This window comes from Mugil cephalus, chromosome 5, assembly GCF_022458985.1.
Source record: "Mugil cephalus isolate CIBA_MC_2020 chromosome 5, CIBA_Mcephalus_1.1, whole genome shotgun sequence".
Lineage (NCBI taxonomy): Eukaryota > Metazoa > Chordata > Actinopteri > Mugiliformes > Mugilidae > Mugil > Mugil cephalus.
Window position 1 is genome coordinate 3,332,001 of NC_061774.1, and position 13,836 is coordinate 3,345,836.

The window sequence follows — 13,836 nt, forward strand, 5'->3', positions numbered from 1 at the left end:
GGGGCTAATCACCCAGAGAGGCAAAAAGTACTTTTGCATAAAGTCACTCTGAACACTGCTGCAAACAGATGATTCCCATCAGGCAGCCTCAACATTTCATTCAGGATAGGCAGAGGTAAAGGCAAGCATGCTGGTAATAGAAGAAACAAAGAGTCAGAATGTACTAAGATTCTGATGCAGTAATAGAATGCTTATATATGACACATAATCAAAACATCATGTTTTCATTATCATACAATGACATTCCTAACTATTTTATAACATGTTTACCCATTCAAAGGGACATATAAATCACTTAACACAGAACTTCAGCCTGCATTGTACACTTCCAAACAATAAATTGTAAAAATAATGTCATTGAGTAATTAGAGGACACCTGAAAACATCTGAGGATTTACTATACCTGCAGCAAGCTGATTCATTTGGGCTATAATAAACCCAGCAGGCAAATAAACATTCAGCCCATTTATATACACCAGCAGGCAGAGCTCTCTATAACACCTTGTGAATTGACAAATACAATTCATGATATTCTTTTAATCTAAGAAAAGTTGCATTTTGTGTTGGTAAAATTGAACTCAATCAAGTTCATCACTAAAACAAATGTTAAATCAGAGTGTGAGCTTGTCGTCATGATCTAGAAACGTTTTGCTCGTCTCTGGCTAACTATGGTCTACATGGGGGAATCAGGTCGGTTTATTTAGCATCTATACAGATCTCTGGACAAAAGTTTCCTTCTGTCAAAGCCACCTACAACAACCATCTAATTAAGGTTTGACTCAGACTGCAAGCTTCTCCTGTTCAGTGGGTGTTGGTACAGTCTGGGGTTTTACTATCTGCTATCTAAGGTCCGCAGTGTGCCAGGCACGGCTAATAATCGTCTGCTACATATTGGTTTGAATATGTTGCGACGAAAATCATCCACCACTGTCTTCATTGTGAGGTAAACCCTTTACTCAGAACCAGGAGACTTTTCAGCAGATCCCTCTTCTAATTTTCTCCTAGCTCTCTCTAGTGTAAAAATGTGTCTTGATGGATCGCGTCAATTACAAGGAGGCTTATTTTAAATGGACGTCTGAGTCTGTGCCTCTGTTCCTCTCAAACAGAAGTCAATGGACATCATAGAAGACTTAAATCCCCTTTAAGCCAAACTGCAATTTGTGTGGCCTAATAAAAGGGGAGGGCCATAAATTACTGTAGCTGCAGCTACAACAGGGATCTCTTATCTGCTGTAATTTAAAGCCAATCAAAATAACTCTAAGTATAAAAAAGACGAGGTGCAATAATGACCACTACATAAAGTAGCTTCCTGAATCGTTGCATTATAAATGGTGATTTTACGTTTTGTTAAGCAAACACCGAGATGATGAAAGACCACAGCTTTTCAGAGGCAGAACTTGTTAAGATAAATGTTCACACAGTATATCATGGTCTCTTTCCAAAAAAGAGCCATTTCAAAGCTGAATTGTATAATGGTGTTATGTCTCCAACTTTCAAAGCCCAATTTTTTTCAGAATTATAATTGAGTTTTCCTACCATCACCTACAACAAGCACAAATAATCCTTTATTCAGACAGCATGGAAGCATTGGTAAGACACTTATATATATATATATATACATATATATGTGTGTGTGTATTAATAGGTTTGTTTTTGATATATGTACGATAAAAGCTTTTACTAGGATCACTTCACTGTACACCTTTATTTACATTGTTTTACTTCAGTCTTTCAGAACCTCATAAATCAGGCAGGGTATTGCATTAAAGGCACATTTCAGTTTCTGTTATAATTAAATGAAATCTCATACAAAAGAAATGTATAAAGATGACTAGTGTAAACAAGAAATCTCAGATAAGTATATTTGCAAAACAGGCTGGCTGTGGTAAAAAAAAAAAAAAATTATATATATATATGCATGTGCTCTAAACTCAAAATTCTCAACATTCATCTGAATAAGAATATTACCATCAGCTCTCTCAGCATTTATGTATCGCATTAGTTTTTAAAACTGGATTCTTTTCACATTTTTGGCATGAATGTTCCTGGTTTAACACACATTGTGAAGCACCACAAATGTCCAAATAGATCAGTTCTTCAAAATGCACATACTTGCTGTGTGAAATGAAACCGACCGTATTCAACTAAGATATCTCTAATAAAGTCACTTTTAAATATAACAGGTTACACAAAGACGGCTGCTGTAATTTCTGAGAACAGCCTGAATGAAAGTCTCCAATCAATGCGTTTTAAGCTTGGTTCATCTTCAGCTACAGTACAAACAAGAATTAAATTGCCTTTAATGTCAAGTACTTGAAGAAATTAGAAATACATTACGCATTAGATAAATTAAATTTTCCCAAAACAAGAAGCTGCATTGGAAAATGAAAAAGTGCCATCTTCAACTCACCAACACACACAAAAAAACAAGTGTTCTAACAAGTGCTACATTTGTGATGACAGAAACGCTTCGTAAAGTGTCAACAAACAGACAAACGATTTTTTTTATCTGCATTTCAAACAATTTTTCTTTTTGGTGGACAAACTTATAAGTTACATTCATGGAAATTGCCAGAAAATCTTTGTTGCCAGCAGAAAAATAATCTTGGTTGACAAATCCTCAGGCAACAAACTTGTTCTTGGTTGTGGAGCCGCTCTTTGTGGCCGTGTCTGCATGCGACTGGTAACCGATGATCACTTTTGGTGGTACGCCTAATCTCTCTTTATACACCCGCCTAAAAGAAAAACATTAATGTCATAATGGCAAACACACAGGAAAAACACAAACAAACAAAAAAAACTGTATTTTGATATGGTGGCAATAAATGAACTAAATTATTGCCATTACAGCTTTCTGCAGCAGCAACATCCTATTTCTGCAATATCCAGATGATGCTGTCATCTTCATCACAAGAGGGGTTTTCTTCAAATGTCTGAAAGGCTGTCCACTTGTTAACCTAAATATGTAGCTACCACCTACTTCTGAGCACAAGTGAGGTTGAGATAATATCATTCTATCATTTGTTGACTGTTGGCATAAATAAGCGTAGCATCTTCAGCTCACCCTATGTGTGTGATGGCCTCTTTGTTTTCATAGTCCGTGGTCCAGATAGCTATCTTATCTCCTTTGACTCGGACATTAATGACGGCTCCACAAACATCATCGCTGTGGTCGTCGAATGCTTCTCCCACAAGACACAACAGCTGCAGGAAAGTCAGACGTTTCAGAATTCCGTGTGATTGGGGAGACACTACTTTTCAGATGCAGTTAGTATCTTGACACTTGACACCCTGTGCTATTTCCCAATTGTAAAATAATGGTATAGGCTTACTGTCTCCAACCAGAACCGGTCCAGGTCGGTTTTGCGCTGCTGCTTGGACAGAGTGATCAACCAGCGGCCGCCTCGTCGGTTCCTGTCGTCCTCCCACATGGGCTCAATCCCATCCTGTTTACAAATACAAACCCAATAAATACATAATTTTAGCTAAACATACAGACAGAGAGATGCATCAAGTCATGAGAAGCTCCAGATAAACAACACCATAAGCTTTTCATTTGAGCATGGTCACTCAGGGCCTGTTCAGACCTTGCATTAAGTTCTGATCAGAGCAATCTTATGACGTAAAAGACACCACCGGACGCACTGATGTCACATTTGAGAGATCCGATCTCTGACAACTTTTTGACGCGGCCTGGGTCGCATGTGTCCACGTTCCTTTGGTAGTGTGAACGCAATACACCTTAGGTCACGTTAAAGCAGCTATAGTGACTCATTACAGACATCAACACATACTCTACTGTGTCCCAGATGATGTCAGGGTTTATTTGCATCCAGAGCTCAAAACTGAGATCAGATCTGGAGAAGCATTTGGAGACGCATGTAAATGCCAGGTCTGAACACACATAGCGAAAGCTGGTCACTTGGGACAGCCCACATCAGGCCGTAGTGCAAGGTATGGACAGGCCCTTCCACTTTCAGGAAGTGCTCACACCAACCTGATAATGAGGTTTAAACAAGCAGTGGTGGGATTTCAGCCTTTGGAGTGAACAGAATCGGCGTGCCTTTTCCTTTAGTTTTTCTGACAGACCGGTCTGCATGTGACTTTTCAAAAGCTCAACTAAACGTGATTGCAGAAGGATTACACCATTCGCCAGCCTGCACTGAAGTGTTTCAACCCCTCCTTAACCACAACTTATCCCCGTTGCTCTAAAATATGCCACCTCTCCGTTGTTTCTGCGTGACATTATTTAATAGATGGGCTCCAGTTTCAATCTTGATTAATACTTATATAACAATCTCTTTCCTCATACGCTCTTTGTGACCAGAGACGATGAAATGAAGTGCAGTAAAGTGAAGTATAGCCTGACTTGTTGCTAGTCCCTGGAATAAACCATTCTGATTGCATCCATCTAATCTATCACAGATGGAGATCATAACCCAGAAAATCTTGAAACACAAAGCCGCGTGACCGTGTCTGATACTCCTACCCTCAGCTAGCAATACGAACACAAGCAACGTGATTATCCATTAGCAGTGAAAGCTAAGAGAACAAACAAATTCAGTTCTGAATGACAGTAAAAAAGCAATCTCACCTTAAACAGCGAGTAGTCACAGCCAGACATCAAATTACTTGATAACTGGATGTGATTGTATAATCTGGGAAGAAAAAAAAACACTTAAGCTACAGCTCAAAAAAACATGAACAGCAGCACAAGGTGTTGACCTGGACTCCCAAACTGAGGTGTTTGTGGGGTGAACCACAGAGGCCTGGTCCCTCTCCTCAATCAACAGGACCCAAAGACCCCCACAAACAACATTCTGTTGCCAAACACAACACGACTCCCTCAGAAGGCCCACGTCTATTCTCTGATGAGACACAACTGTTACGTACACAATGTTAGGAAGGTGGTCATAATGTTATGCCTGATCAGTGTATGTGCCAATTAATAGAATAAAGTAAACACATTTCCTAAATCTCAACTTTTGCAATGAACAGTATCAGCAGGTAAAAGATGTTTGGATAGTAGCTTTCATATCAGCAAATGTATTTTTATTCTACCAAAAAGCTGAAATTATTTTGCAGCTAATATAATCACAATCATGTGTAATTCCACAGCACTGGATGTAAATCATAAAGCAATAATAAACTTACGCCCAGAAGTCTTCCACAGTATCAAATTTGGAGATGAGACGAAGGTTGGCTTGCCATGTTTTGCTTTTGTCATTCTTGAAAAACCAGAGAGCCCACCTACAAATCAAAAGACAGAATGTACTACAAACTACAGCTACAGGCATCGCCTTTATTAGTCATGCAAATCCTACCCACTTTTGAGTGTCTTAACTGATTACAGCAACATGCACGCAAATTAGATCATAGCGTTTCTACAACCAAAAATAATGTCTTTTATTATCACCAGATGTTTATTAGTTTGTTGATAGGTGCACTGGCAATATCTGAGATTCTGGTATAAAAAACCTTGTCAACTGAGAAAAAGGGATGAGAAGGAAATAGAAACTTACTTGTTTTGCAATGGATGCTTGATGTATGCTTCAGGACTCACTACCTTTTGAATAGTTGTCTCACATTTTTTCTTTTCAGCAGTAGCAGAAACTGAAGTTGACACCTAGAAAACAAAAAGTATATGCATTACATAAACTACTTTGTAAATGATCCTATTTCTCATCAGCATCTGTAAAAAGGCATATTATTGACCAATATACCTGTGACACCAAGAGTGTTCAAATATATTTCCTGCGTTAACTATTTGCCAGCTCACAATAAATGTGATTAACGTACTCAATGTCCTCACGGCTGCAGCTGTAGCTGCAGCTCACCTGTGGCTAGTAGCTAAACAAGGCTCATCATCAATATTATGGAACTGATTCAGATATCAAGGTGGATGTGGAATAAACTTGTCCATATATTTGCAAAAAAAAAAAAAAAAAAAAAAAAAAAAAAAAGATAATGGCAACACACCAAATTTATCCCACCACCTGAAGTACAACCACAAGCCCCAGATAAAACTATCCCAGGTTTTAGCATTTTATGAATGAGGATTTTTTTTTTTTTTTTAAATGTTGCGTACAGACTACAACAACATTTATCATGGTAGCCGGTCATGTTGCCATTAAATTTGTCAAAAATAAATGAACCTGTAATTGTCTTGTTTCTTCATTTCATCTTCAGTTCTTTATCTTCCACTGTAAATGTCCCCACATTTCATTCCAGAAATCTGGTCATCTCATAGTTAATTTAAAACCTGTAGTCAAGCAGCTTATTTGACTTTTATCTGTCAGTATCATCTTAAAGCTCTCAAGACAGAATGTAGAGAGAGATTAAGTCGAAAACATGGTTTGGAATACTATATTTTTATTGTGATTTTTACCATTATCGCCAGAATGGCAACAATTTATTGGGATACATTTTTCTCTCTACTGATGGGCCACTGTATTTTAAAAAAAAAAATAAATAAAAAATTGAGAGATGAAAACCTTTGTGCCATGAATTACAAAGGAGGCAAATTTGAGACCGATGAATCCTTGTCATCTGGAAATGTGTCCGTGCCGTCGGTCTTTATGCTCCCTAGCTGACTGAAGCCTTTTCCCCAGTTAGCCTCACTGATTGGTGTTTTCTTGAGGCTACACAGCTGTTTAGTCCCAATCCCTTGAGTTTCCTTCACACTGTACATGTGGAAATGGTCTTACTTTCACTATACAACATAGCCCCGAGTTCTACTGTTGTTTTCTTCGACTTGGTTTCACCAAACGTTTAAGTGATCACTGATCATAATCAATCAGGATTCTTTAAGTCCACATTTCTTCCTCGAAGACGAAGACGATAGTTCCACACTATCCCTCCTGTACGACCACGGGACGTGTCTTTCGACGTGGTTGTTCAATGACTCGTTGCATCAATTACGGTTAAATAACTTGTTGCCATCTGAAAGGTAATCGCCCGTGCAGAGATTATCCAATCGGAGGCTCGTATCTATTTGCTTAGTTAAATGTAGGTGGCGACTTTTTTGTGTTGTTCCTCCAGGCAGGGACACACCAGGCGTCCTCTACTCCTTTCATTCAACCCAGCCCCACGGTTCACGTCAGGACACCGACTGAGACATTCACTCAGTCCACACCGCCTCAACCGGACACGTTTTCTCCAGGCAAAACAAGACACAAACCAAACTGCCTAATAAACGGTAACGTTAGACTAAAAAACGATGCTACACTGGTGTTTGGCTAGCGAGTCACTTTACCTGTATGAGGTAACGACGGAAACTTTACTGAATTCCCGAGGGTCTCTGTTGCCAAGTCAGAACTCTCGCTAACTTAAATGTTATCATTTATGTGATGCACATTGAATAAAAGCAATTTGTAGATGGGGAACCCCCAGTTTGGTTTAGTGTTGAGTGTCCTCAGGTAACTCACCACCAGAGCGGTCGCCATCTTCTTGAAATCACGTTTAGTTTTTTTTTTCCTTTTTTTTGGCGTCTGTTAAAATAGCTGATTGGATCATCTGGTACATAACCAATACGCATGCGCAGACAGAATACACGTGTAGGGGACGCTCAGATGACTTGTTGATAATATGAAAAATACTTAAATGATTTAAAAAACTATAATAAATCTTGAGTGCTGACACATAATTGTAGTCGTGTTAAAGTGTGCAAATATTACACATTATTTCAGAATTTCTGTTGTTTCACCTATGACCTGCCAATTTACATATGCTTCATATCTTCTACAGAACTATATCTAGGGCCTAAGACAAGAAGAATGAAAAAAGTTCAAATCTAGCAGTGGATTTGTGCAGAAAATATGCTCACACTACATATAGCAAACAGTTTATTTTTTAAATCCTGCATGATGCCAGCAGCGTTCTTAATGGATTTTCCTGTGAAATGTATTTTCTGGCATGTGCTCCCTGGGTAAATTGTGTCACATAATATAAGCAGTTAGTGTGGATGTGGTACCGTGGAGTAATGATTAAATGTTGGGTTTCATACTATCAACTCCTCAGAGTGACTAAACACAGCTGTCGGCTGTTCTTAATGAGAGCTGCGGCCAAAGTCTGAGACGCAAATTCAGTGTTAACAAACTGCAGAGACTTTTCATGTTTCAAACGTTATTTAATGATACAATTAAGTCAGTTTCAAACAGGTATCCTGCTGTTAATAAAAAATGTCTAACACTGAAAGCTTTGTGATTAAGTGCAGAGAAACAAGCGCTGCAACAACGGCAGGAGACTGTTTAAAGGCTGGATATGAAGGATGTCAGCTCAGGCACTTCAGAAAGTCAGGACTGCGCGGATACTGCAAGGAAGGGCAAAAAAATAAAATATGTTAAGCTTTTATGATAAAGTACTGCAGTAAAAACTAAACAAGAAAAGCAAGAGAAAAAATAAACTGAATCAAACAAAAACATTACAATAATTGAGAGAACAAACTTGTAATATGCTTAAACCGTTTCACCACCTCTTTCCAGCGTGCATGAGGTCAAATCCCTCATTGATCTTCTCAAACGGCAGGGTGTGAGTCACAAATTCGTCCACCTTCAGCTTCTTGTTCAGGTATTCTTCCACCAGTTTAGGGACACTCTCCACACTCTTCCACCCTGATGGAGGAGATCAAAATTTTCATTTCAAAAAGGCCAAGACTAAAACATGTAGGATATATTGCTGATTAAACTTGGAGAAAAAAAAAGACAAAAAAACAAACAAACAAAAAAAACAGAAATGATACAAAACCTCAATATTTTAAACTATGACTAAGGGGTTAAAACTGTGGACAATATCTGAGAGCAGTTAGTAAGAGGAAATGTTTGTGCTCAGATTAAAATGTGCAAAAAAAAGTGGGAACTGCAGCCAGATGGTATCAAGTCCTCCTAATGCAGTAACTCGCCTCCAAAGGCTGTGCCTCTCCACACTCGGCCGGTCACCAGCTGGAAAGGTCTGGTGGAGATCTCCTGTCCAGCTCCGGCTACACCAATGATGATACTTTCACCCCAGCCTTTGTGGCAAGCCTCCAGAGCAGCTCTCTGAAATAACAGGGTGACCATGTCACTGATTCTGAGCATTGCCAACTTTTTAATAAAACTTTGCACACTGTTCTGAATCAATATAAAGTGCTGCTCTCTGGCATGATAAAATGTGAACACAGTCTCACCATGATTTGCACATTCCCAATGCACTCAAATGAGTAGTCCACGCCACCATCAGTCATCTCCACTAGGACCTCCTGGATGGGCTTGCTGTGGTCCTTCGGGTTCACACACTCAGTGGCTCCAAACTCTTTGGCTTTCCCAAACTTGTCAGGGTTGATATCCACACCGATGATCCTGGTTGCCCCGGCAACCTTGCAGCCCATGATAACAGCCAAGCCCACTGCTCCAAGGCCAAATACAGCACAAGTGGATCCAGGCTCAACCTGAGTGAGATGCGACCAAGAGTAACAATGTATGAAGTGTTGATAAACTATTCTGCAAAAGTGGAAACAATTAATGATAATTGTCAGGCCCCATTACATTCTTTTGGTAGACACTTTAAAGCTATTGATAAAAAAAAGCATGCCAGAAGTCATGTTTCAACTGAGAAAATGGTGTAGACATTTGGATCCTATACTAGTGCCCATGAAACAAAGAGACGAAGGATTTGTTCAAAAATGTGTTTGAAACCATGAACAAAGCTAGGTAGGTCAGTCTTGGACATTTTCTTAGACATTTCAATGTCAATAAAAATAAAATAAGGGAATAAATACTTTCAATGTCTGGTACATTTATGCTCCAGGGCAGGAAAAACACACTTTATGCATGTCAAAGGAGTTTAATTTTGCTTCATGTTTTGGTACATGCAAAAATATCTCTACATCTCTGGAATTAATATGATTTCAGTGTGGGTGTATAAGTAGGCTACAAAGGTTGAGCACATGTTTAGTGTTAACACTTGCACCACCCTGATGTTGGTAAAGACATCACATGTACTCTCTGACGAGTCATTTGCTGGAGGTATAGAGAAACTGTAACAAAAGTATCGATCTCAGCATGCTAGTATCGATCTGATACCGGTATCGATACTATCGATATTTACATCAGTTTGCCCAACCCTAGTGGCTAGTGCCATGACATAGTGTGTCTTCGTAATATGCACTGAGAGAGCCAGGGTGTACCCAGGGCGCTCTCTGGTCTTTCAAAACGTAGTTTGTGCCTCTGAATTTCCATCCGTGTAGGTTCTGGCACCTTCAGAGACAATTTACCAACCCACCCATAGTAGTCCAGTTTTTATGTTACCGGTTCATCTTTGTTTTTTAATAAACCAATAAATTCAAGAACCTTTTCAATGCTTTTGGACTCCGACACAAAATTTACCTCAAAAATACCTTAAAATTTTAGGACCCCATAAAGTCATGATAAGACATTTTAATACTTTTTAATGGTCTTAATATCTCCAAAATTGTATTATCAACTTTTAATACTTTTCAAGACCCCGCAGATACCCTGAGAAAGTAGTCAAAGTCACTTTGCCAACAGCTTGTGAATACGCACCTTGGCCGTGTTAACAGCAGCACCATACCCTGTAGAAATGCCACATCCAAGAAGGCACACTTTATCCAGTGGAGCTTTCTCATTAACCTTGGCCAGAGAGATGTCAGCCACTACAGTGTACTCAGAGAAGGTGCTGGTCCCCATGAAGTGAAACACTGGCTTTCCTTTGCAAGTGAAGCGTGAGGTCTTGTCAGGGAGCAGGCCCTGACCTTGGGTTACTCTGCAGGGTGGAAGCACAGGGAAGAATTCCACATCATGAATAAGTGAGGAACCTCAACTGTTGATGATTAAAGAGCTTTAATTCAGTTGCCCTGGGTTGGGGTCCCTTTATAAAATTCAAGGTTGCATAAATTAGTCTGCACACGTTACCTAATTTTCTGGCAAAGGTTGGTCTTGGGGTTCTTGCAGAATTTGCATTCACCACACTGCGGCACATACAACGGAACGACGGTATCACCTTAAAGAAAAATAACTGAATAATTAACAAACAGAAAAGGAATATTTATTCATAAAGCAGTAGATAAAGTGTCAATGTTTTGTTTGGCAGCTGCATACCTGGACTGAATTTAGTGACACCCTCACCAACGCTCTCAACTGTTCCTGCACCCTCATGTCCCAAGATGACAGGGAAAAGTCCCTCGGGGTCACTGCCACTCAGAGTGTAGGCATCCGTATGACACACTCCTGTAGCAAAGACCTGAAAGGCACAGTGTCATTTCAAGTTCAGACGGGGCTGCTACACACAAGAGTGAAATATTGTTTCTAAACCTTTTTAAAGCGGCAGTCTCAAGCAGTGCGCACCTGATTGATCTGGCAAGACTCATGATAAATAGTACTAACAGCAAATTAAGTTTAATACTAAAGATTGCAAAAAACCTGGAAGGTGCAAAACTTTTCCATTATTCCATGAGGAACCCTGGTCTGATTTTGTTGCCATACACAGCATGACTCTGCAAGCAGCAGGGCACAGTGAAGGAAGTTGACTGCCTCACTAAAAAGTTGGAAGTGGGCGGCCTGTTTCCAGCAGCTCTTCATCCAAGAGCTCACTGTGACTGCTCATTCTTCTTTCATTAGTCCATTACTCCCTGGGATATTTAAACCTGTCAGAAAATGATTGTCTTGTTGCATTTTAATGAGGCCCAGCAGTGATTGCTCACTGGCAAACAGATTACATTTGCTTCATAATAATAGTCCACTAGTATTTTGCCAGTTGAATGCTTTAAAGATGAAGCTGCAGGGGTAGGAAATGTTCGCTTTGCATTAGCAGCAATCCCATCAGCTATCATGTGATGGCAATTTGGTATTGTGCATTTATATCCAGAAACCTATTTATAGAAATCACATTAACATAACATTTCCCCCAGAAACACAGTCACAGAGATATCCTAGTGACACAACCTTTTGGATTTCATTATGGGGCATATTTCAACCAATATAGAAAAACAAATACCTCTGCACACAACTGGACAGTCCTACAACCAATCAGAGCCATTTTGCTGTAAACAATTCAACAAGATGGAACTTGATTGACATATACATTCACCATATAAACCATCACCCCCCAAACGATTCAGTTAGACCAACAGGTGGGGCCTGTGCAGTGCAGAACAACTTTTCCACTGCTATAATTTTGTGGACAGAGGGAAGTCGGCCTGGCTTTTGGTCAACCGCAGACATCCAGCACATAATTCAAATATTGCAAAAAGTAACGGACCATTGAAATAACTGATTCAGTAATTGTTTCATTATTTATTTAAATTAAAATAGTTGATATTACTACTGTAAGTCCCTTTGGCTATGAAACAATAGAATGACTATCATGCATGCTTTAAAGGTTAAAATAAAGAGTTATGGTAAGAAGAACTGTGTTTGTTCACAGGGGAGTTTTAGAGCCATTGTTCTCCTTCTCAGGCTGATGTAACCATGAAAAGAATACCAAAACTGGACACAATTAAAAAAAAAATACTCCTCACTAAGCAGCTCCTCTGAAAGTTCAGGCATACGCGTTTAAGTCAGGCTCAGGATGCACCTTAATGCGAACTTCATGGGCCTTAGGTGGGGCCACCTCCACCTCTTCAATGGAAAGAGGCTTGCCAGGTTCCCAGGCAACGGCTGCTTTGCACTTGATGACCTGAAAGTCAAAGAAAATGACTTTAGCAATCAAATTCATAACTGCGGATTGCAGTGATGGGTTGGCTACAGCCGAAGTCGCTCAAACACGTACTGGCAGAGTGAGGCTACCCTTCAGCCTCTATCCAAGTTTTAGATTATGTAAGAGTTTTTTGTGGAGTAATGTTTAACTTTAACATTTTGCTTGCATTTTTTTTTTTTTACAGTGACCTCATTATTCTAATGCTAAATGGATGCAATTTGTGAAAGACTGCTAGAAAAATTTTATAGTATTTTGATGCTTTATTGAGTTAATGTGAAAATATGGCAGGTTTGTACTGGGACAGCTTGCACATACCAGCTGCAGCCAACTGACCAAAGATCACCGGAACAGTGATAATGTGTAGCAGTTCATGAAACACACATTCATTAGTGCACGTTAGCTGTCGGAGCCTTGACATTTTACGCTACAAATGTATTATGTGGCGCCTTAATGATGCTTGCGTGAAGAAATAGTGCATTTTAAATAAAGCTTGCACGTTTTACTTTTGGGAAATGTACTTACTTTGCCAGCTGTCTCCATGTTCGTTTGTTCAGCACGAAATGACGGTCCAACGAGCGGCCGTAAAGGAGTTAACCTCTGGGCCAATCAGATACGAGAACGCTCAGGGCGCGTATGACGTCAGCGCGGCGGAGGAAACTGCTATTTAAACAATAAATGTTTGAAAAATACATTTTCAGCCGATAAAAGATAACTAAACTCTGATACAACTGTCAATTAAACGTGAAAATAACTAGGTGTAGCTTTGTCTCTGGTATTTAAGTCATAAACTTGGACATGAACCTTTTCCCTTATTGAAATATCCCATATCTACTTTCATGCACATATTTCTCATTATACGATATTTAAAAAAAAAAAACTTTTGAAAGATTTATCACACTAAAAAACCGCACTTACGTGATACTCAAATGGCATACGAAAAGGTGATCTTGCGGTCATTTTCCAAACAGATTACAAATCCATCCAACCAAGTATATTTATCATTATTTGTAAGAAATGCAATTGAAAAATCTATTTCCTTGTGGTGTTTAAGTAGGGAGTATGTTCCCCAGGTCCCTAACCCTAACCCTATTTTTTAAAAAAGGGTCCTACCTTCCCAGGTCACATACTAAGTGGGAAACATAGGAC

The 13,836-nt window shown here is 39.4% G+C and overlaps 2 protein-coding genes across 2 annotated transcripts; both read right to left on the reverse strand.

Annotated features, from left to right (window-relative positions):
* Nucleotides 1–2,283: 2,283 nt before the first annotated feature.
* Nucleotides 2,284–7,478, reverse strand: LOC125007653 (eukaryotic translation initiation factor 4E-1A-like). Its single transcript, XM_047584381.1, has 7 exons — nt 7,428–7,478; nt 5,523–5,626; nt 5,155–5,250; nt 4,595–4,658; nt 3,333–3,446; nt 3,065–3,204; nt 2,284–2,735 (listed from the first exon to the last, which is right to left on the reverse strand). Exons 1-7 carry the CDS (start codon nt 7,443–7,445, stop codon nt 2,621–2,623), a joined length of 651 nt encoding a protein of 216 aa, XP_047440337.1. The 5' UTR covers nt 7,446–7,478; the 3' UTR covers nt 2,284–2,620.
* Nucleotides 7,479–8,107: 629 nt separating this feature from the next.
* LOC125008617 (alcohol dehydrogenase class-3) lies at nt 8,108–13,337 on the reverse strand. Its single transcript, XM_047585924.1, has 9 exons — nt 13,213–13,337; nt 12,568–12,669; nt 11,094–11,235; nt 10,908–10,995; nt 10,539–10,758; nt 9,164–9,424; nt 8,900–9,035; nt 8,474–8,612; nt 8,108–8,311 (listed from the first exon to the last, which is right to left on the reverse strand). The coding sequence occupies exons 1-9, from the start codon at nt 13,228–13,230 to the stop codon at nt 8,287–8,289; spliced, it is 1,131 nt and encodes a 376-aa protein (XP_047441880.1). The 5' UTR covers nt 13,231–13,337; the 3' UTR covers nt 8,108–8,286.
* Nucleotides 13,338–13,836: the final 499 nt, after the last annotated feature.

Coding starts and splice junctions, on each gene's coding strand:
- LOC125007653 (XM_047584381.1), bottom strand. Junction 5,251..5,522: donor AAGCATCCATTGCAAAACAA/GTAAGTTTCTAT, acceptor TTTGATTTGTAG/GTGGGCTCTCTGGTTTTTCA. Junction 3,447..4,594: donor GTGACTACTCGCTGTTTAAG/GTGAGATTGCTT, acceptor ATTTGTAAACAG/GATGGGATTGAGCCCATGTG.
- LOC125008617 (XM_047585924.1), bottom strand. Junction 11,236..12,567: donor CCCATGAAGTTCGCATTAAG/GTGCATCCTGAG, acceptor TGTGCCTTTCAG/GTCTTTGCTACAGGAGTGTG. Junction 9,425..10,538: donor CTGCTGTTAACACGGCCAAG/GTGCGTATTCAC, acceptor CATCTCACTCAG/GTTGAGCCTGGATCCACTTG.